Raw genomic sequence first — 22250 nt, 5'->3', positions numbered from 1 at the left:
ATTAAAAACAGAAAGACAATGGAGAAAATTAATGAAATACAGCTGATACTTTGAAAAAGCTCAGTAAAATTGACATACCTAGCAGGACTAACAACAAAAGATGAAAACAAAAATTATCAACTTTACTACAGACTCGGTAGATATCAGAAGGGAGTACCACAAAAGCTCTACACACATAAGTTTGGCAATTTAGACAAAATGGAGCAATTTCTTGTAAAACATACGCTACCACAGTTCACTCATTATCAAATAGATAATTTGAATTGACCTATCACTATTAAGAAATATGATTCATAATTTGAAAACCTCTCCAAAAGGAAATTTCCAGGCACAAATAGTGGCTCTGGGGAATTTTACCAAACATTTAAAGAAGAACTAACATAAATTCTCTGCAGTCTTTTCCAGAAAACAGAAGAGGGAACAATTCCCAAAGAATTTTACTGCGCCCCCCATGCATTTCACAAAGCTCATACTACCTTGTTATCAAAACTAAAGACAGTACAGAAATAAATTGTAGACCAGTATCCCTAATGATTATAGACATAAATTGGGTTTTTTAAAAGATTTTATTTATTTATTTAACAGAGAAAGAGAGAGATCACAAGTAGGCAGAGAGAGAGGGGGAAGCAGGCTCCCCGCTGTGCAAAGAGCCCGATGTGCGGCTCAATCCCAGGACCCTGAGATCATGACCGGAGCCGAAGGCAGAGGCTTAACCCACTTAGCCACCCAGGCGCCCCATATAGACATAAATCCTTTTTTTTTTAGAGTAGGTTTCAGGGACGCCTGGGTGGCTCATTCAGTTAAGCCACTGCCTTTGGGTCAGGTCATGATCCCAGGGCCCTGGGATCCAGTCTTGGCATCGCTCCTTGCTCAGCAGGGAGCCTGCTTCTCTCTGCCTCTTCCTGCCACACTGCCTGCTTGTGTGTGCGCTCTCTGTCTCTCTCTCTCTCTCTCTCTGACAAATAAATAAATAAATAAAATCCTTAAAGTAGGTTTCGTGCTCAGCACGGAGCCAATGCAGGGCTTGAACTCAACCCTGAGATCAGGAACTGAGCTAAGATCAATTGTCAGACATAAATGACTGAGCCACCCAGGCGCTGGGACACATAAATTCTTAATAAAAGAGTAGCAAACAGAATTCAGCAATATATAAAAAGAATTGTACACCAGTGACCCAAATAGGGTTTGTTATTCTGGGGATGCAAATCTAGTTAAGTGTTTGAAAATCAGTCAACGTAATCTACCGTATTAACAGACTGAAAAAGAAAAACCAGACGATAGCAATTTGTTGCAGAAAAAAAATTAACAAAACAGTCATTCTTGATAAAAACTTGAAGAAAAACGAGAATAGAGGGAAACTACTTCAATATAATAAAGAATATATACAAAATATCTTATAGCTAACATACTTAATGGTGAGAGACTAAATGTTTTCTGCCTATGATCAGGGACAAAACAAAGATGTCTGCTCTCATCACTCTTGTACCTAGCCAGTGCAGTTGGGCAAGAAAATTAAATTGAAAACTTACAGATCAGAAAGAAACTGTCCCTGTTCGGGGGTGGCTGGGTGGCTCAGTCAGTTGGGTGCCAACTCTTGATTTTGGCTTGGGTCTTAATCTCAGGGTCCTGGGACTGAGCTCCACATTGGACTCTGCACTCACCAGGGATTCTGCTTCAGGATTATCTTTCCACCTCTGCCCCTCCTCCTGCTCACACACTCACTCTCTCTCTAAAATAAATTGTAATAAGTAAATAAGTAAACTCTCCCTATTTGTAGATGACATGATTGCCTACATAGAAAATCCCAAGAGATCTACAAAAAAACCTTTTAACACTAATGATGAGTTCAGCAGGGTCATAGGATACAAGATAAACATGCAAAAATCAATTTTATTTCTATGTACTATTGGTGAACAGTGGGCACTCAAAAATATGTTACCATTTACATTCACTCAATAAGAAAAGGAATACTTTGGGGGCACCTGGGCAGTGTGGTTGGTTGAGCAACCAACTCTTTGGCTCACGTCATGATCTCAGGGTTGTGGCATCAGGCTCCAGGTTCAGCACGGAGTCTGCTTGGGATTCTCCCTCTACCCCCATGCACACATGAGTTCTCCATCTCTAAAAATCTTTAAAAAAAGAAAAACAGTACTTTGGTGTAAATCTAGCAGATATTTACAGGACTTATATGCCAAAACTACAAAAACACCAACAAAATTAATTAAAGAAGATTGAAATAAATGGACAGGCATACCATGTTCATGGATTAGAATACTCAAGATGTCAGTTCCCCTAAATTGATATGCAAGTTGAATGCAATTCCTGTGAGAATTTCAGCAAGACTTTTTGTACATGTAGACAAAATTAACTAAAATTTGAATGGAAAGGCAAAGGAACTAGAATAACCAAAGCAGTTTTGAAAAAGAATAAAGTAGGAGGAATCAGTCTCCCCAGTCTCAAGTCTTAACATATAGCTACAGTAATCAAGACTGCATGTTAATCTACAGTTATCTCAAACTAAAAAGTTTAGTAATGTTTTGCACATTGTACTCATAGGGTGCTTCATAGGGCACTTCAGCTCTGTGCTGCAGTTTCCAAAATTAACTATGCTTGCTTGCTATATGAGTTACTGATCTTACTGGCTGAGTGTTCTGGGTCTGTCCTGGTGGTACTGTTAGGATGCCTGGTCTCTAGCCCTTCTGGGCTAGTGAGGAAATAGTAGGGTCAGTTGTTGAGCAGACCTGGTTCCTGATGATGGAATCATGCCATGTACCAATAAGGGGATGCATCCTTTCTTGTCTGTGGCTCATCCCAGAAGTGGTGCATGGCCATTACAGTTTGGGTTACAACAACAGGGCAGAACAGAGAAAACATTTGATCACATGGTACCTTGCTGTAACTGGCCAGTTGCAGATGGCCCAGTGCAAGTTCTTACCTGGTATGGCTACATTTCCAGCATCGCTGGATGTCCATTTACACCTGCATATTTGTCACCTTGTTATGTGTATGTCCTGCCCTGAGAGAAGCTGAAGTAAGGTCCCTAAAAAGCCACAAGCAGCCTAATATCTCAGGGATTTCTCTTTTGGGAAGGAAGTGGTGAATGATGGTATGCCAGTGGGATGCCGACCTCAAAGTGACTTATCTGGAAGGAGACTGTTATTTTGGTCAGACTTCCATAACAAAATGCCAGACTGGATGACTTAAACAATAATTTATTTCCTCTCCATTCAGGAGTCTAGAAGTCCCAGATTAAGGTGTCAAAGGATTGTATGTGTGGAATGAGGGCCAGAAGCCGGTGATGCTCTTCCTCCACTTCTTCCCGCAGCCCCATGTCTGAGAGGGTCACCCACCCTCCCAGAGTGGTCATTCCCTTCATCCTCAACTTTGTTGGGGAGGTCTAGTAGAGAAGCAAGGGGATGGGGAGGCTAGGGCCAAACATGGTGAAGTTAGGTCCTGCAATCAGTTGGTAATTCCTGCCCTTTTTCCTGATTTCAGAGAAGCTGATGACCCCTGAGATGTTTTCAGAAATCCTCTGTGATGACCTGGATTTGAACCCGCTGACATTTGTGCCAGCCATCGCTTCTGCCATCAGACAACAGATAGAATCTTATCCCACAGACAGCATCCTGGAGGACCAGTCAGATCAGCGTGTCATCATTAAGGTGGGCAGTTCTTCACCCTGCTCCAGAGCCTGCCTTGTCCTGGGTGGGTCATAGGGTGCTGAGAGTACATTGAGTCCTTGAACCTCCCTGGCTTTAGGGTCCATGCTGTGGAATTGGACTTCTGGAAAGCTCTCCTAAAGGTAGCATGTGACTCTTTACCCCAGGAAGGGTTGTGGGCTGTTTTCTCTGAGTAAGGATGTATTCTGGATGTATTCAGGGCAGTGCCAGGTGTTGAGCAGAGCCCGAGTGGTACAGAGGAGATGAAGCCAGCTGCCAGGCAGAGCAGGGAAGCCCACAGTGAGATGGACAGCAGTGCCACATTCTTCCTGTGAACTGGCTGGGTCAACCACACTTACCACTATCTAGTAACCCACTTCAGTTCTGGAGGAAGATGTTGCCTTACCCATTGTTTTACAGGTGAAGAGCTTGCCACATGAAGAGGTGAAATCACCTGCCCCATACTGCCCAGCTGATAAGTGGTAGTGCTGAGATTTGGGCCTAGGCCTGCCTGCTATAGAGCCTGCGTGGTGTGAGGTGTTATCTCATTGTGGCTTTGATTTGCATTTCTGTTAATTAGTGACGTTGAATATCTATCATGTGCCTATTGGTCAGTAGTAGATCTGTGGAGAAATGTGTTCAAGTTCTTTGCCTTCTTTTAATCAGGTATTTTGTTCTTTTGTTGTTGAGTTTAACAAGTTATATATTGTGGATATCAGCACTCTATCAGATATGTGATTTGCAAATATTTCATCTTGTTCTGTAGGTTGCCTTTTTACTCTTTTTTCTTTTTTAATTTTATTTATTTGACAGAGAGAGAGAGAGAGATATCACAAGTAGGCTGAGAGGCAGGCAGAGAGAGGAGGGGAAGCAGGCTCCCTGCTAAGCAGAGAGCCCGATGTGGGGCTGGATCCCAAGACCCCGAGATCATGACCTGAGCCAAAGGCAGAGGCTTAACCCACTGAGCACCCAGGCACTCTGCCTTTTTACTCTTTTGATGGTGTCCTTTGATGCATAAAAGTTTTTATTTTGATGAAGTCCAGTTTGTCCTTTAATTTGTTCCCTGTGCCCTTGGTCTCATATCTAAGAAATCACTGTCAAGTCCAATGCTATGAGGCTTTTTTCTGTTTTCTTTTAATATATTTATAGTTTTAGCTCTTACATTTGGGTTTTTCATCCATTTTGAGTTAATTTTTATATATGGTGTCAGGTAAGGGTCTAACTTAATTCTTATGTATGTGGATAGCCTGTTTTCCTAGCATCATCTGTGGAAATGACTTTCTTTTCCACATTGAATGGTATTGGCACCATTTGTCAAAAATCATTTGCCTGTATATTTGAGAGTTTATTTCTGGGATTTCTTTTTTTTTTCTTTTAGGATTTTATTGATTTACTGAAGAGAGAGAGAGAGATCACAAGTAGGCAGAGAGAGAGGGGGAAGCAGGCTCCTTGCTGAGCAGAGAGCCTGATGCGGGGCTTGATCCCAAGACCCTGAGATCATGACCTGAGCCCAAGGCAGAGGCTTAACCTGCTGAGCCACTCAGGCACCCCTATTTCTGGGATTTCTGTTTTGTTGGTCTATGTGTTTGTTTTTATGTCAGTACCACACTGTTTTGATTACTGTAGGGTCTGAAATTAGAATGTGTGAGTCTTTCAGCATTGGTCTTCTTTTTCAAGATTGTTTTTACTCTTCAGGGTCCCTTAGTTTTCAGTTCAAGATGGATTTTTATTCTATTTCTGCAAGAAACTTTGTTGAAATTTTGATAGGGATTGCAATGAATTTGTAAATTGCCTTGGATAGTCTAGACATCTTAATAATACTCTGTCTTCCAGTCCATGAACATGGGATACCTTTTCATTTACTTATGCTCTCTTTAATTTCTTTGAGCAGTTTTTATAATTTTCATCATACAGGCCTTTCACCTCTTTGGTTAAGTTAAGTCATAAGTATTTTATTCTTTTTGATGCTGTTCTGAAAGAAATTGTTCTCAATTTTTTTTTCAGATTGTTTATTAGTGTATAGAAATGCAGCTGATAGTTGTGTGTTGACTTTGTATCTTGCTGCTTTGTTGCATTTGTTCTAACAGTTTTTTTGTATGTGATCTTTAAGGTTTTCTATGTATAAGATCGTATCATCTATAAATAGAAGTAACCTTCACTTCTTCCTTTTCCAATTGGGATACCTTTTATTTCTTTTTCTTGGCTAGAAATTCCAGTATTCTGTTGACTAGAAATGGCAAGAGCAAGCTTCCTTGGCTAGTTCCTGGTCTTAAAGGAAAAGCTTTCTGGTTTTACCATTGAGTATGATGTTCACTGTAGGTTTTTCTTTTTTTTTTTTTTTTAAGATTTTATTTATTTATTTGTCAGAGAGAGAGAGGGAGAGAGAGTGAGCACAGGCAGACAGAATGGCAGGCAGAGGCAGAGGGAGAAGCAGGCTCCCCGCCGAGCAAGGAGCCCGATGTGGGACTCAATCCCAGGACGCTGGTATCATGACCTGAGCCGAAGGCAGCTGCTTAACCAACTGAGCCACCCAAGCGTCCCCACTGTAGGTTTTTCATATGTGGATTTTATTAAGTTGAAGTTTTTTTCTTTTTGTAGTTTGTTGAGTTTTTTGTATGAAAGTTTGTTAAATTTTGTCAAATGCCTTTTCTGTATTTATTCAGGTGATCCTGTGTTTTTTGTTTTTTCAATCTGTTAATATGGTATGTTACATTGGTCAGTTTTTGTATTGAACCATCTTTGCATTGCTAGAATAAATCCCATTTGGTCATGGCATATAATTCTTTTAACATGCCACAAAATTCAGTTTGCTAGTATTTTGTTAAAGATTTTTACATCAGTGTTTTTTTTTGTTTGTTTGTTTAAGATTTTATTTATTAGTTAGAGAGAGAGAGAGAGCACGTGGGAGCACAGGCAGACAGAGTGGCAGGCAGAGGCAGAGGGAGAAGCAGGCTCCCTGCCAAGCAAGGAGCCCGATGCGGGACTCGATCCCAGGACCCCAGGATCACGACCCGAGCTGAAGGCAGCCGCTCAACCAACTGAGCCACCCAGGTGTCCCTTTACATCAATGTTTATGAAGAATATTGATCTGTAGTTTTCTTGTAGTATCTGGCTTTGGTATCTGGACAACAAGCTATGAAGTGTGTTCTTTCCTCTTCAGTTTTTTGACAGAATTTGAAAAGGATTGATGCTAGTTCTTCTTTCAGTGTTTCATAGAATTCACCAGTGAAGCCATTAGGTCCCAGGGCTTTTCTTTGTGGGGAAGTTTTTGTTTACTCATTCAGTCTTCTTACTAGTTGATTGATTGATTGATTGATTGATTTCCTTCCTTCTTTCTTTCTTTCTTTCTTTCCTTCTTTCCTTCTTTCCTTCTTTCTTAATGTGGGCTTGAACTTTTGACTCAAGATCAAGAATTGCATGTTCTGGGGGGTACCTGGGTGGCTCAGTCAGTTAAACATCTGCCTTCAGTTCAGGTCATGATCCCAGGGTCCTGGAATCAAGCCCTGTGTCAGGCTCCCTGCTCAGCGGAGAACCTGCTTCTCCCTCTTCCTCTGCCTGCTGCTCTGCCTGCTTGGGCTCTCTATCTTTCTGTCAAATAAATAAATAAAATCCTTTAAAAAAAAAAAAAAAAAAAAAGAATTACATGTCCTGGGATACCTGGGTGGTTAAGTTGGTTAAGTGTTTACATTTGGCTCAGGTCATGATCCCAGGGTCCTGGGATCAAGTCCTGTGTCAGGCTCCCTGCTTCTTCCTCTCCCTCTGCCTCTGTGCTCTCCCTCTCTCTCTTTCAAATAAATAAATAAGAAAAATCTTTTTAAAAAATTAAATTAAATGTAAAAAAATAAAAATAAAAAAACTGCATGTGCTACTGATTGAACCAGCCAGGTGCCCCACTGGTTAATTTCTTTTGAGAGAAATACGAATCTGTTTTTCTTAACCCATTCTAGTTTCGTATTTTGGCTGGCCAAGCAGCAGAAAAAGGGCATGACTGAGAGGGAAGGGGAACTTCACAGAGAAATGGGGGCAGTGGGAGCCTTACCTGCGTTCTCATACCTCGTCCGTCATCTCTGAAGGATGGCCCTGAGGACTCTGCCCTGTGCCGAGTCTTTGAATCCTCGCCTGTAACTATAAACGTAGTGGGGAGGTGGCCTTAAGGATTTAGCCACACCCACCGACATTTTCCAAATAGATGGGGTTGGACATGAGTACGGTCTTCATGAGTCTGACCAGCTGGCTTCCTGATATTTTTTTCTCAGGATTTTTTTTGTGTGTTGTTTCAAATCCTCATGGAGCTTATGGGCAGCCATATAGGAAGTTGTCAGGCGGTTGAAAATCTGCTGAGAGTTGCCACCATCTCTCTTGACCAGAGGCTTTCTTGGCAACTGGGCAGCTGTGGGGCCCATTCAGGCCCTCCATCCCACCTGTCGTGCCCCCTCTCCTTCCCTGCCTCAGGTTGAGTTTCCTGCCCGGCTCTGACACAAGGGTTCGCTAGCACCAAGGTCGGACACAGCTGGCCCAGGGAAGTTTTGCTGCTCAAAACACTCCACAGGGCTTCCAGATCCCTTTGTGGAAACTGGAGCCCTTAGGAAACTGGAGCCCTCAGGCCCAGCTCTGCCCAGGATCCTTCTCTGCAGGGAGCCCCATGGTCTGCTTTCTATGTCCATTCAGTTCTTCCTAAAATGCTGCCTTCCCCAGGAGGCCTCAGCCTCCATTCACATATTTAACTTGCTTTGGTGTCTCTTCCCCAGCTGGAATGTCAGCCATGAAGACGGTTTTTTGCCGGTCATACTCACCTTTGCGTTCCCTGTGCCTCTCCCTGACGACACACAATCTGTACTTTTTAATAGATGCAAGTGTTAATGACCAGTTATTGACAGGGGATAGGCCCCCAAGTCTGCGCAGTGCTGCCTGGTGGCCAGAGGACTCCTGCCATTGCACCCGGGGCAGGGCCTGCTTGGGTTGCGTGGGAATGGGCTACACCCATTGCTCCTGTTTGATGTTTTTCTTTGGGCTGCCTGCTGTTTCCCATCTTTTTGGTCCCAGCATGCCCTCAGGGCTCACTGGGCATTAGGTTCCTGTTAGGGGAAGAGGCAGCTCTTTTGATTTCATTCTGCAGACCATCATCATACGGGTTAGTCGCCCAGTATGAGCAGAACATGGAAATGGGAAAAGATGGGGCTTGTTTGCAGTGAGGGAAAAGTGGTGTGCGGGGTACAGAGGTGCAAGGCTTTGTGAATGGGGAGAGGGAATGGGGTCCCACGCTGCTCTGAGGGCAGCAGGTGGTCCCCGAGCAGTGGCCACCCTGATCTTTGTTTTAAAAAGCTGAGCACGCAGGGATAGTAGCATGGATGGGCAGGTGCATGGAGGCCTGCTTAGCTGGAGAGCAGTGAGGGGTGGTTCCAACCCCACAGAGTCACAGGAGGAGCCTCGTGGGCACAGTGCCCAGAGAACACAGCCAGACCCTGATGAGTCCTTCCTGTTTCAGAGCAGGCCTGCTCATCTGTGGCGTGATGAGAAAAGGTAGGGGTTCTGAGTGCAGGTGTTGGTGGGATGCTCCTGTGGCTCAGGCTGTGTCCCATCTCGGTCTGGGGACTGCACAGCCACAGCCCAGACCCTCTCCTGGCGCCAGGTTGCATGTCAGGATGTTTGCTGGGAGCATGGCGGGCTGGGCTGGCCATGGGCCTCTGCTACCTGCCCCCAGGCTTTGCGCTATGGGCTGTTCGAGTGGGATGTGGGTCTGTGATCACACTTACTAAGCAAGATGGGTGACTCTGCCGGGTCTTCGCCACAGCCCCTCATCAGGTACACGGTGTCATCTCCGTTAACAAGATGGGAACCTGTGTGGCCAGAAGGACAAGGGCCAGCCCCGGTTCTCAGCTAGCAAGCTGTGGGTAAGGTCCAGCCCGGCCCAGTGGCTCCCCAGTCAGCTGTCTCACCTCTTCGAGGCCTCCCGAGGTTGGGCGTGGTTCTGACTCCTCTTCCTTGTGTTCTTTGGTTCTTGCCCCAGCTGAACATCCACGTGGGAAACATTTCACTGGTGGACCAGTTTGAGTGGGACATGTCAGAGAAGGAGAACTCACCAGAGAAATTTGCCCTGAAGCTGTGCTCAGAGCTGGGGCTGGGCGGGGAGTTCGTCACCACCATTGCCTACAGCATCCGGGGACAGCTGAGCTGGCATCAGAAGACCTATGCCTTCAGGTAGGAGACCAGATGCGGCCCGCCCTCATTCCTTTGCAAACCTGTTTTGGGGAAAAAACGTCTCCCTATGTGCAGTGATGCTTTTGGGTCTCTCTGGAGCCTTGGCCACCTCAGCAGCCCTTTGGTGGCTCACTTCTCCTGCCTCTTGTGTGTCAGCGGCAGAGCTCCCCATCCTCATCACGGTGGGGGGTGATTCTATCCCCTCTGTACCCAGTAGTGCCCCCCCCAGCTGCCTAAGGCCACACTCTGCTGCCCCGCCACCTCTGTGCTTTTGCCCAGACTCTTCCCTCCGTCGGGGGTGGACTGCCCACCCCAGGAGCTGTCATCTGGTGGACTTGCTTTCTGTCTCAAATAAGGGCTGCTCCTCGGGAGAATCAGGGATCTCCAGCAGTTTATTTTTACTGTTATATCTCACCATTGTTAAGTCAGAGGCTAGTCGAGCGCCCACATCAGCAGGACCCCATACTGGGGGTTGTGAAAGATAAAGAGCCACATCCAGGCTGCCTATGAAGGTGGAATTGTAAACAGAACATTCCAGTCCTGTGTCCTTTGTGGCAGTGTCGGGGTGGACCAGGGGATGGCGGCTTCTGGAGAGGCAGATGTGGCTTTCCCATTGATGGTGGCCCCGGAGAGCAGAGTACAGGCCTGGTAGGGGGTGGGGTTGACGAGTGATCATGGGGAGTAGAGATTGCCCGCTGCGGAACTGTTCCCTGAGCTCCTTTTCCCCTTGGGAAAGTGCAGTCTGGGGGTAGCGATGAGTATCCTGCATCAAAACAGGATGTTAGCATTTATTCTGCTCATAACTGTCATCGTCTACATTTGGCAATCATTACTCAGGGATGGCAGCTTAAAATGGCCCATGAGGAGCCAGTGCGAAGGTCTTTTGGCAAAGATATGACAGTTAATGGAGCTCGTGAGTATGTTTGTGTCTCAGCTGATTTTCCCAGAAATCCCAGGAGACTCACTGCTTTCTGACTGGTTCCTGTAAATCTGAGCAAGAGAGAAGGAATGACCATACACTTTCGGGGCTTGAGGATCCTGGCCCTGGGAAACCACTGAGCTCCTGGGGGGTGTCCAAGCGCCGCCTGCACTCCCAGCATCTGGGCTGAGACAGCACACGTTCCCCTCTCGTAACCTCCCAGCAGCCCTGCCGTCCAGGTGGTCCTGCTGCACAGACAGGGTCCAGGCTCTGCCTGGGAGGAGGCATCCATGAGCTGCGATGTGGCGGTGTCTGGCCCTTGTGAGAGTCCAGCTGGAGGTGCGGGCCTACATGTCCGTTCGTGCTGTACCTGAGCCAAGGCCTATGGGCCTGAAAGACCGATCTGGGGTGGCCTCACTTGCTGGAGTGCCCCTCCCTAGGTCCTGGGAGGTGGTGAGTGGTACAGGTCGTGGGAGTGACACCGACCCCAGATACCTCATCCCCCAGATGCTGATCGGGTCAGAATCCACATTCTGACCAGCAGATGCTGTGGGCTGGGGGTGCTCGTGCTGCTCAGAGAAGAAAGACCCTGTGGGTGGTGGCGTCCTCCTGCTCTTATCTCGGGGCGATCCCAGGTAACCTCCCAAAGCCCCTGCCGAGGTTTCAGGCCATTGGTGGTATGCCAGACAGCTCCCAGAGCAGGCCCCCTTGGGAGTCCCTGGTGGCAGCAGGTCAGGACTTATAGACGGCCCCCACGCCCCCATCTCAGAAGCCACTTAACAAGTTCCAGCCGGCTGGATGGGGAGCATTCCAGAGACCCAGCCCGCTGTGATCTGCAGGCTGTCATGCTGAGTGTGCAGGTTTCTCGTCCTGGGGATGGAGGGCGGGGCCGCTGCCTGGAGACCGGGGTAAGCACATACCCCCTTCCCAGCAGCCCCAGCAGGCCAGGCCGGTGGGACACAGCCTATCTCAATCTGAGAGACACCCCAGTGTCTCTTTTGTATTGGGACGGCTGCTTGTGATTTCCCAGCTGACCAGGCCTCCTGCACTCCTCATGCTAGGCCTGGCCTGTCTTGTGCTGTGTGCAGTGTGGGCAGCTGGACTCTGGAGAGAGTTTGCAAGACAGGAGCGGGAGCTTAGGGTCAGAAGCTGGCTTGACATAGGCTTCATCGTCCAGGGAACAACTGTGGCCTTCTAAAGCAATCAAGGGAGGGGACTGCAACTTCTGTCTCTTGCCCCTAACCCACATTGTCACTGCTGCACCACGTCATCCTTTGGGAGCTCTGACTGCTCTTGACTCTCCCTAGGGAGCCTGGTGTCAGTCAGTCTTTCTGGGGGAAAGGCTGTATAGTGGGAGTAGAGTGGGCTCACGTCCCCAGGGCCAGGGGCCACTTGGTCTGTGGAGGCTGGGATCAGGAGCCCCGGCCTGGTCTCTGGTACACCCAAAGCTTGGCGACCGCTGAGTCACATGACTCCTTCAGAGGGGCTTGAAATCCGGGGCCTCCGTCATCCCGTGTTATAAATGCTCTGAATTCCTGCCAGCTGGTCCTGTCTGTCTGCCCCTGGACCAAGCCCAGCGTCCGGCTGCGGTGCCATCTGCAGTGATGGTGGCACTGAATTGTGTCCACAGTGGAGCAGGGCGTCCACAGTGGAGCAGGGCAGGCTGCTGGTCACGGGGCATGTGTGAGCAGAGGCAGACAAGTCTCAGGAGCTAGGCCAGAGAACAGGCTGCTTCCCTCCTGCCATGGGACGGGCAGGCCTGATATGGGCAAGCGTGAGGAGGGAGCATGGCATGTAACAAATGGATAGGGGGCCCCAGACTCCTAGCAGGAGGGGGACAGGGCTCCACCAGGGTAAGGGCCTGGGGTGACTGGCACATGGGAGGCTGTCAGATACCCAAACCTGCAAGCTGCTACCTGTGAGGAAAGTTGTGTCCGTGTAGTTGCTGGCCAGTCCCATGGCTGCAGCTGGGTGCAGAGAAGAAATAGCACCCTGTCCAGCACAGGAGACTTGTGTGTGGCCACTGAAAGTACTGGAGGCTGCAGGCCCGGGGTAGGGAGCATGAGACCCCAGGGTGGGGAGGGAGGACAGAGTGCCAGCCAGGAGGAAGCCAGGGACAGGGGGAGGGGCCAGAGAACTTGGGAGCTGGGCCTGATGGGGGACAGAGAGGCAGTGTCCCTGGTGCACATCAGGGTTGGGAGACGCCAGGGGCATTTTGGATTTGTTGACCAGGAGCCACACAGGTTCCTCCTGGAACTCTGCCTACCTGCCGGTGGCAGCATTTGCTTGCCTGCTTATCTGCTTTGAGAACCACTTCCTGGAGGTACAATGCATGTACGGTGTGGTCCAGCCGGCTAGCACGGGCTCTGTAGGATCTGCAGAGCCCCAGCTGTCACAGCTGGCAGGGCTTTCATCACCCCCAGCAAGCCTTGCCCCCTTTCGCCATTGCCCTGCCCCCATGGCTCTCAGCCCCAGGCGACTACTGATCTGCTTTCCATCAGCTTGCCTCTTCTGGGTACTCAGTATAAATAGAATCCCAGATCACGTGGTCTTTTGTGGCTGACTTCTCAGTGTCGCTTCTCCCTGTGGCAGCCTGTATCAGAGCTTCGTTCCTTTTGGGGGCTGAGTGATATCTTATCATACAGATGGACTATATTTTATCTACCCAGTCAGCCGTCGAGGGACAGTTGGGCTATTGTCCCTTTGGGGCTGTTGTTAAGGGTAGTGGGGTGAGCGTTCATTTTTGTTTCAGTGCCTCTTTTCAGCCCTTGGGTAGGTGCTAGGAGGGGAATTGCTGGGTCACGTGATAGTTGTGTTGAGCACTTGGAGGGAGGGCCCGACTGCTTTCCAGAGGCACCCCCCTCCCATTTTACTTCCCGGCCAGCAGAGCCAGACTTCTGGTATCTCACTTTTGAATCTAGCCCTCCTAGGGCAGTGGGGCAGGGGGAACACGGTGGTTTGGATTTGCATTTCCCTGACCACTGATGACCTTGGGCATTTGTACATTGCCTTTGACAAAATGGCTGCTCAGGTCCCGTGTTTTTTAATGGGGTCATTTGCATTTTTATTACTGAGTTGTAAGTGTTCGTTATATATTCTAGATAGGAGTCCTTATCAGAGATAGGATTTGCAAATATTTTCTCCCACTTTAGCGTTGCCTTTTCACTTTCATGACAGTGTCCTTCAAAACACAAAAGTTTTTTGTCATTTTTTTTTTTTAATTTAGTTATTTGTTTTGGTTTGGTTTGGTTTTGGGTTGGTTAGTTTGTTTTGCCCAATAATCTCCACACCCAACCTGGGGCTTTAACCTACAACCGGGAGACCCAAAATCTCGTGTGGCACCGACTGAGCCAGCCAGGTGCCCTGAAGCACAGAAGTTTTAAGTTTTAATGTAGTCCAGTTTATTTTTTCTTTTGTTGCCTCTGCTTTTTTTTTTTTTTTTTTTTTTTTTTTTCTTCCCTACATCCAGCGTGGGGTTCAACCCACACCCCCCAAAATCAAGAGTTGCTTTTTCCCCTGACCAAGTCAGCACAGCGCCCCCATGGTCCTTTTTTTTAATGTGACACCTGTGAAACCACTGCCTAACCCAGCACCATATGTTCGAAAGACTGCTCTCTCCCCGTTGCGTGGGCTTCCACACCATGTAAAAATCCATTGACCATGAAGAGGAGGGTGGTGTCGGGTTTTGTCCCCTGCCCACTCCCAGCTGAGCAGCCATGGGCAGGTCATTTCCCTCCAAGACTCTGTCTTCCTCAATTGTGAAGTGGGCCTAGTAGTGTTTCCTGGCTTTTGTGTCATGCAAGGGCGTAAAAGTGAGATCACAGCAAGACAACCCTACAAGCTGCGGCCCAGGGCCCTCTGTCACCTCAGCTACGGCCCTCCCCTGCCTGGGCTCTGTGTCCCCACCTGGACTCTGCAAGAAGGTAGGAGCATCTTGGGGTCCCAGGTGACCTTGAAGCCGTGATGTGGAATCCCCTCAGAGGAGGAGTGGGAAGCAAGGTGGCTCTCCTGCCTTTGTGTTTGTCCCAGATCCGAGGCAGGCCTGCTGGCCCAAAGCCCATTCTTACAGGGTTGGATCGAGCAGTTCTTATTTTAGAACAAACCCACAGGAGTGGAATCTTCCCAGAGCCAAGGGGAGGTAAACAAAGGGGCCTCCAGAACCTACTCACGAGCTCTTGTTTAAATTAAGAGGAAAACATGTTTTGCTCCCCTCAGCATGGGCTTGGCGCCTTTCATGTCTGTCCTCCCGAGGAAGGCGGCAGCTGGGAGGCCTTGAGGTGCGGGATGATGTTTGGGTCTGTGGCTGGGTGGTTTAGGATTACCAAACCACGGCCCTGGCTGCAGAACAGCTGTTAGGAGCTGCTGAGGAGGCTCGGCCTCGGGGAACCTCGGATGGGGGCTTGGCGCATCCACTGGCCTCTGAGTCACCAGCACAAGGTCCGGCTTCGGGGACTAGCTTCAGCAGCAGGAAGTGAACCCCACTCCTGCAGAGGAGCCGGGGGGAGCCCTGGGTTGTGGTGAGAGCCTTAGCCCATGTCTGCTCACGTTCCTTGAGACTCTGGGATGAGGAGAAGAATGCGAGGGAGGCCAGAGCTGGCCCTCGGCTGCTATGTGCCCACTGGACACCCCTCTCCAGTGGGCCACTCACACAACCTTGAGCACCGGTTACAGGGAGACTCTGTGACAAGGCTCTTGGCCCCTGGGGAGCCCCTTCCCAACGCCAACATAGTGGGCATACGTTGGCTGATTTAAATAACAGCAAAGCTCTGAAAAGTTCCCATAGCCGTGATATTGTTCCTGGTTTCCAGATGAAATATCAAAACCAACAATGCCCGACCAGAGCGAACAGTGTTCTGCAGGGGGGCAGACTTGTGATAGGGCTGCAGTGGAGGGGGCTGGCCTTCTTGGGGTGCTGAGCCTTGGGGGACAGGTGCAGGCCACCCAGCTGGAGAAGAGAGAAAAGGGCCTGGTGAGGCGGTGGTGGTGACAGGGGGAGGGGCTGGGAGAGGTCACTGTGAGGGCCATGCTCTGAGGCTTGGAAACCAAGGCCTGGAGAGGTGGCAGCTCAGCTGTGTCCTCCCTCCCGTGGTGTCTGCTCCTCCCCCCCTCCCCGTGCCCATGCTGTGTCTCCTTGGCAAGAAGGGGCTTAGGTGGCCATCAGAGTGGTCATTTAGAGGCTATGGAGTGTAGTGATTTGGGGACAAGGGTCCCAGGCCCAACTGTCTACCTTAGGCAAATAGCCCAGTTCTCTGGGGCTTAGTTGGGCCGGTGAAGTGGGCTGAAGGGCAAGTGTGCAGAATATTCAGGAATAGGCCGGCCCAGCAGCCTTCAGTGGGATGAGGCATCGAGGCTGGTGGGTCCTGGCCCTGGACACCGAGTGGGATAGACTGCCCTCCCCTGCCTCCCCAGCAATGCTGGTCACAGGGAATGCCCTCTCCAGGTTTATAGACAGAGACACCTAGGCAGCAATCAAGAGCCTGTTTGAGAGTGCTTCGAAGAGAGGCTGTTGTTGTTGGGGGGTGGGCCTGGCATCTCCAGTGACTCTGCCTTGAGGTCTGAGTGACAGGTGATGACCGGGCCACTCCTCTCAGGAGTGCTGTTCTGAGGAGCCAGGCATGGAAATGGCCCAGTAGGGAGGAGACAGAGGAGGTAGCAGGAAAGGCGTGGGCCTTCCTGCCATGGCCTGGCTCCAGCATTCTGGCAGGGGGTGGACAGTTTCTGGGGACGTTTCTAGCTGCTACTCTGTGAACTCAGCAGTCACGACCCCCCACCCCACCCCACCCCGGCCCACAGTGAGAACCCCCTACCCACGGTGGAGATTGCCATCCGGAACACAGGGGATGCTGACCAGTGGTGCCCGCTGCTGGAGACTCTGACAGATGCCGAGATGGAAAAGAAGATCCGCGACCAGGACAGGAACACGAGGTATCCACACCCCCACCCCTCCAGGTCCCTTACAGCTGGCTCTGACCAAAGGCACTGTCTTGAAGGCAGGTGAGGGATGTGGTGACCTGGTTTTGTTGGGAACTAAGTTGCCAAAGGCAGGTCCCTGGGTGGATTTCCCTGCAGGGAACAGAAATAAGCCCTCGGGTTGGGTCTGACCACAGTCCAGACCTACACATCTGGAGCCCTGGAGAGGTAGGCGGGACCTGAGCAAGCTGGAGAGAGGGCAGACTTAGGGCCTCCAGCAGCAGACAGGCCCAGGCCAAGTGGGGCTAGGGATCCTCCCTCTTATCATCCATGTCCTATCTCTGTCCCCACTCCCCCGGCTGCACTAGAGATCCCTGGGGGGCTCTGGGTCACTCCTTCTCTCCTCCTGCAGGCGTATGAGGCGTCTTGCCAACACTGCCCCAGCCTGGTAACCAGCCTGTCGGTGCATGGCTCCCACGGAGCATTCAGAAGATCGGACCGCCTCTCCTTCATCTCCTGGCAAGGCAGGAGGCAAAGTGGGCAGGCCGGGGCCATCCTGAGGAGCATGGGGTGTGGGGAGGGTTTCCGGTCACCCTCCCCTGGGCACACATTCCAGTTTCTGAGCCCCAGTCCCCACCCAAGTCCCTGGTCAGAAAGAGGCCTCATTTTTGGATTGTGTTTTGTTTTTGTATAGGAGCCCCAGGTAGGGCTAGCGACACTTTTTAAATAAAGACAACAGGTCATGTTCCATTTTTTCAAAGTGGTAGCATAAAAATAAGAAAGGGGACGAGGAGCAGGGTCTGGCTGGGTGGCGTGTGGCCAAGGCCAGCACACCAGGCCTCTCGCCCTTCTGTGCCTCAGAGCCCCAGGCGGGCAGGTGGGGGCTGAAAAGGCTGCATCCGAGGCCCTCAGGCCCTCAGCCCGCTACCCACCACCTGTGCCATCCTCCAAGGAACAGAAGTGAGGCCGAGAGGTTCAGAGGGCGGGGGCCGGCTTACCTGTCAGCGACAGCCCCACCCTGTTCCAGCTCCACCCCAGCTGGAGCCCTGAGCCCAGCCAGCAACTCTCTCAGGTGGGTCTCAAGGAGTAAGACAGACGGAGCGGCACGCCTGCCTGGGGCTGGGGTGGGGGGTTGTGGTATGTCAAGAAGGGAAGCACAGCCCTGGGCCTCTCCTCAGCTCTGCATCCTTGTCCCATGGGGAAATGTCCCCACTCTACAGAAGGCATGTGGGCTCCACAAGGGTGGCATGTGCGGGTCTCCTCACGGAGCCAAGCAGTGCTTGGTGAACTGAGCCCATGGCTGCAGTCTTGCCGAAGAGAACAGACCCCAACACCAGGCGGCTGCCATTAGCTGCTGCTGCGTCTTCCCTGTTGGGTCAGGGCAGCTCTGCTCCCCGGGCATGGCAGGAGCATGGTGCCACCTGGCTCCCAACCTGAGCCCCACACTGGCCAAGGGCAGAGCTCTTGAGTAGGAATTGGGGTCTTGGTTGCCAGGATATAGGGGTAGATGGGCCTGACTCTCTGGGCTGGGGGTCCTGTGATCATGTCCTGGGACATGACAGCTCCTAGCTCCTGGCAAGTTTGTACTCGGGCCCACTGCCCTTCATCCAGGAGTGCAACTTGCTGGAGCGAAGTTGGGCTTCACTGGAAGGCCCTGAACAAAGAGGAAGATTCCAAGACTGGGCTCCCCTGGCCTTGGAGACAAGTGGGCTCCATTGCTGAAGGGTTTGCTTGGTCCATGTGCCCCTGCAACTGGTGGGATGGACTGAATACTGCCCGCCTCAGCCCCTCTGGGCAACCCAGCCCAGTGCTCCTACAGAGCCAGCTGCAACTCCACATGGTTTCCCTACAAAATTAAGGTCATACTCCATGATGAATACTTGTGTCATCTGTGAATGTGACAGCCTAGGGCTGGAGGAACGCCTTTGCTGCTGATCATCAAAGAATCAACTGTAATTCTGACTAGTCTAGGGCAATGAGGAAAGTTGGCCAGGCTGTCTGGTACCCGCTTTACCAAAGAAAAAAGGTGAGCTGTGGTATCAGATCAGGCTCCCATGGTCCTCAGCTACAAATATCAGGGAGAGAACTTTGCAGAACTCTGCCGAGGTGAAAATTTCTCAAAGCTTTGGGGTTGCAGAAAGGGCAGAGGACCCCGGTCCTGGACCTCTCCTGCACCTGACTTCATGGAGCCTCAGCCAAGTACCTTGGCTGCTCAGCTGGAAAATGGGGCAAAGGTCCCCTTGTTGCCTGTGAGGGACAGAAAGAGCCAAGTGAGGCATCAGCCTGAGGGTACCATGGGCAGGAGCCCCTAGGCCTGGCATGATGGGAACATCCCAGTCCTGGCCCCAGCCAATAAGACCTGGCCAACCCCCTTGCTGCCTGGCCTGGAGCAGAGATCAGTGCAGGTGGGATTTGCCCAAGGCTCCATCAAGGTGTTGGCAAAGCTGGAGTAAGAACCCTGGGTATGCCATCTGTGAGCTCAAAGCTGCTGGGCAACTGTGGGCAGGTTCTTGACCCCCTTTTGGCCTCCCATCCTATCACCTATAATTGGTCTGAGAGGGCAGGCCAGGGTTGGTGGCCCTAGATCAAGGCCAGCAACACCTGCCCAGCTCTGTGGAAGGATGTGGCCAGCCAAGGCAGGGAGCCAGTGCTGCGGGCAACGAGATGCAGGTCATTCTGTTTATTTGGGTGGGCCCTGGGCACCAGCCCAGTCTCCAGGACAGGTTGCTCTCCTGTAATCGAGAGTTAGGGGTAGAATGGAGGCCTGCCAGAGGCCAGGAAAACAGGCTGGCCCTGGGTAGGGTCATTGCTGCAGGGGTCCTGGCTCCTCCTCCGGGAGGGGCAGGTAATTGGGGTCCTCCTGTGGGGCATCCAGTAGCAGCTTCCTGTAGGGAGGGGCCCACACTGAGCTGAGGCCAGCGGGCCTTCCCACTGGTGCAGGGAGCCATCTGAGGGAGGGTAGCAGAATTATCTCTAGCACTCACAGGAAACTGGGGGTCAGCAGCAGCCTCTTGCCTCCAGGCTGGTTGGGGAAGACGTCCTCTAGGAAGTAGTAAATGTGGCCCACAGCAATCCCTGTAGGAGAACCCTGGATGGCTGAGGCCACTCTCCAGGGTCCAGAGCCCGAGGCCCTCACAGCCTACTCCCTGCCTCCATGAGCAGGCAGGCCAAGCAACCTCAGGCCCCAGAGTATGAGTACCCAATGTTCTGCACAGACTGCCAGCACAGGGTTGACCTTGAAGGACAGGCTTACCTGGCCCAGAAGTGGGCAGGACGTGGGGAGGGGAGGGCCTGAGAACGTGGGAGGAATAGGAGCCAAGGCTGGCACCTTGACACACCTATCCCCATCCCTGGTCAGGACCCACATGAGCATCAGTACACCCGAATATGGGGAGCCCATAGCTGGCTGGGTTGTTCAGGGGCCGGGAGAACAAAGGAGCTAGAAGGTCCGGAAGAGGGGTTGGGAGGACAGGTGAGAGTCCTCCCAAAGACCATCAGGTACCAGATGGCCTGTTTGGGGAGGGCGGATGCACAGGCAGGCTTACCCAGCAGGTCCACGAGAATTGAGTTGCCCAACAGCAGAGAAAAACCCATGAGCGCCCAGGGCAGGAATGGTGCCTGGAAGGTGAGGAGGCCGAAGAAGTTGACTCTCACTTGGGGGTTGCGGCGGCTCCATACATACACCAGCATGACTGTGAGTGCCTGGCCCAAGAAGAACAGGCTGCCCAGGAGCCCCAGCAGCTGAGCCAGAGTCAAGGTGCTGGAGGCCTTCTCCTGGTGCAGGCCTCAGAGCTCCTGCCCAGGGCCCCTCTGACTTGCTAACGCCCTGGAATCATCCCTAGTTTCCCTTTCCTCATCACCCCTCTGTGCCCTTCCAATCAAGGCCACACTATGGCCTCAGGCCCCACAAGTGATCTGCCCTTCTTGTCCACCCCCAGGCTCCAAACACTGCCCGTCATTGCCCCAGTTTCTCCGGACAATGGGCATGCAGGGCTCAGCCCCCAAGCACGCCACCCGGCTCCCCTGCACATTGCCCTGTAGTATTTTGTGTACAGCATTGAAGAGCTGGCGCTGACATCCGGAGCTGAGTTCCCTATGTGCGGTAAATACATCCTAAACTGGAGGGAGCGACTCTGTCGCTCACCGACCAGCACTGGCTGAACCAGAGGCACTGCGGCCTTTAGTTTCAGAGCCCGGGAAAGGATACGGTCATGAGGACACCCCCGAAAAGGAACATGAAGACGAAGTCGGCCGTGCGGCCGCGGAACGAGCCCTCCTCCAGCATGCGGCAGTAGCGGAACCTGCGGCGTCCGTAAAGGAAGTGCCACCAGGCAGAGCCTCAGTTTCCCCACAGCGCGCATCCCCCAGCCCGGCGACCCGCCCACCGCCCCACGCTTGGGTCCGCGCAGTGCAGGATACACGAAGAGCATGTTGAAGAAGAAGCTGAATCCCAGCGGCCCAAAGAAGAGGAAGTTGGTGACGAGCCTCCAGACCTACAGAGATGGGAAGGAAGGCGGGCGGTCAGGCGCAGGGCCGGCAGGGCCCGGCTGTCAGGTGCCATGGGCGGGGCCGCCTCACCTGGAACTTCCGGAACACGAGGTGTGGGTTGAAATAGAGCTGGAAGGGGCTGAGGAGCTCCAGCTGCTGCGGAACCAGGGACGCGTCAGGTGGTGCCCCCGGGAACGCAGCGGTAACCATGACGACACCCCTCCCGGACTGCAGCCATGGAGATGCCCCCACCCGTCTAGCCAGCTTACCACAGCAGCGGTGGTAAGGACGCAGGCCGCGGTGTAGGCCCGCGTCACCGCGGGCACCTGCAGGAACTCGGCCATCAGCCCTTGCCACGCCATTGAAACTTCTTTGACACGCGTGGCCCAACCTGCTGCGCGCTCTTTAACCCGCCTACAAAGCCCGCCTCACTCTCGAATTCGGCCAATCCGCGTCGGAGGCGCCGCGTGCCCAGGGTCGAGGGAGGGACCCTGGGCCCAGTATCCAATAGGAGGAGGAAGCGGGAAGCCGGGGGCGGGACAGGGGTGGTAGGCGGGTCGGAACTCGGGACCAAAGAACAGGCCCCACGGTTGAGCACGTGGCGGTTGTTGTGATGGCTGGCGTGGCGGCGCGGGAGAACGTGTGACCAATAAGGAACGGGTCGCTTCGCGGCCAGCTAGAGAGAACCAATAGCGAGGACGCACAAGATTTTGGGGGCGGGACTGAGGTTACTCCGCGAGTGAAGAGGGGAAAAGACCGCGGAACTGCGAGACCGGAAGGGGCGGGGTCACACTGGGAGGTGGGCAAGGCGGAACCAACCGGAGTCTGGTGTTGGAGGCTCTGTGAGTCCACCTAGCGCCGCCAAACGCTTGGTCCCGTCCTTCTCTCCTACTGACAACCAAACACAGTGCCACCTGACCCTTAACAGAAGAGTTGCTCAGCACTGTGTCCAACCACCCCACCCCCGTACCCTCCTGCAGTCCACTTGACCCCACCCCGACTCCTGCGGGCAGTCTTCGAACCCAAAACGCCAGAGTGCCAACACCGGCCAGAGCAAGTGAACGGGCTGGAGAGGG

General features: G+C 51.9%; 2 protein-coding genes across 6 annotated transcripts in view; one reads left to right on the top strand and one right to left on the bottom strand.

Moving 5' to 3' along the window:
• Positions 1–17441, top strand: part of LOC111142756 (SWI/SNF related, matrix associated, actin dependent regulator of chromatin, subfamily b, member 1) — a 37088-nt gene extending 19647 nt beyond the window's left edge. For both annotated transcript variants that reach the window (XM_022496051.1, XM_022496050.1), the window contains exons 6-9: positions 3496–3662; positions 9667–9857; positions 16570–16701; positions 17099–17441. In XM_022496051.1, coding sequence (XP_022351759.1) covers positions 3496–3662; positions 9667–9857; positions 16570–16701; positions 17099–17138 — 530 coding nt within the window. In that variant the 3' untranslated portion in view covers positions 17139–17441. The remainder of the gene's footprint in view (positions 1–3495; positions 3663–9666; positions 9858–16569; positions 16702–17098) is intronic.
• A 1910-nt stretch (positions 17442–19351) lies between these two features.
• On the bottom strand, positions 19352–21564 carry LOC111142757 (derlin 3). Of its 4 annotated transcripts, none has more exons than XM_022496054.1 (7): positions 21444–21564; positions 21265–21330; positions 21106–21179; positions 20894–20987; positions 20232–20427; positions 19671–19761; positions 19352–19571 (listed from the first exon to the last, which is right to left on the bottom strand). In XM_022496054.1, the coding sequence occupies exons 1-7, from the start codon at positions 21534–21536 to the stop codon at positions 19490–19492; spliced, it is 696 nt and encodes a 231-aa protein (XP_022351762.1). In that variant the 5' UTR covers positions 21537–21564; the 3' UTR covers positions 19352–19489. The 4 variants fall into 4 exon arrangements, with proteins under 4 accessions (XP_022351762.1, XP_022351760.1, XP_022351761.1 ...); XM_022496053.1 differs by having other exon boundaries at positions 19431–19595; XM_022496055.1 differs by having other exon boundaries at positions 19431–19571; positions 21265–21327.
• Positions 21565–22250: the final 686 nt, after the last annotated feature.

Source organism: Enhydra lutris, unplaced genomic scaffold (assembly GCF_002288905.1).
Source record: "Enhydra lutris kenyoni isolate GAN:26980312 unplaced genomic scaffold, ASM228890v2 scaffoldscaffold8, whole genome shotgun sequence".
Classification (NCBI taxonomy): Eukaryota; Metazoa; Chordata; class Mammalia; order Carnivora; family Mustelidae; genus Enhydra; species Enhydra lutris.
Note: the sequence above shows the minus strand (reverse complement) of the source record. Positions and strands in the feature narration are given on the sequence as shown.

Coding starts and splice junctions, on each gene's coding strand:
- LOC111142757 (XM_022496052.1), bottom strand. CDS start 21,536: ATGGCGTGGCAAGGGCTGATGGCCGAGTTCCTGCAGGTGCCCGCGGTG. Junction 21,331..21,443: donor TCCTTACCACCGCTGCTGTG/GTAAGCTGGCTA, acceptor CTGGTTCCGCAG/CAGCTGGAGCTCCTCAGCCC. Junction 20,428..20,893: donor TCGGGGGTGTCCTCATGACC/GTATCCTTTCCC, acceptor ACTCTGGCTCAG/CTGCTGGGGCTCCTGGGCAG.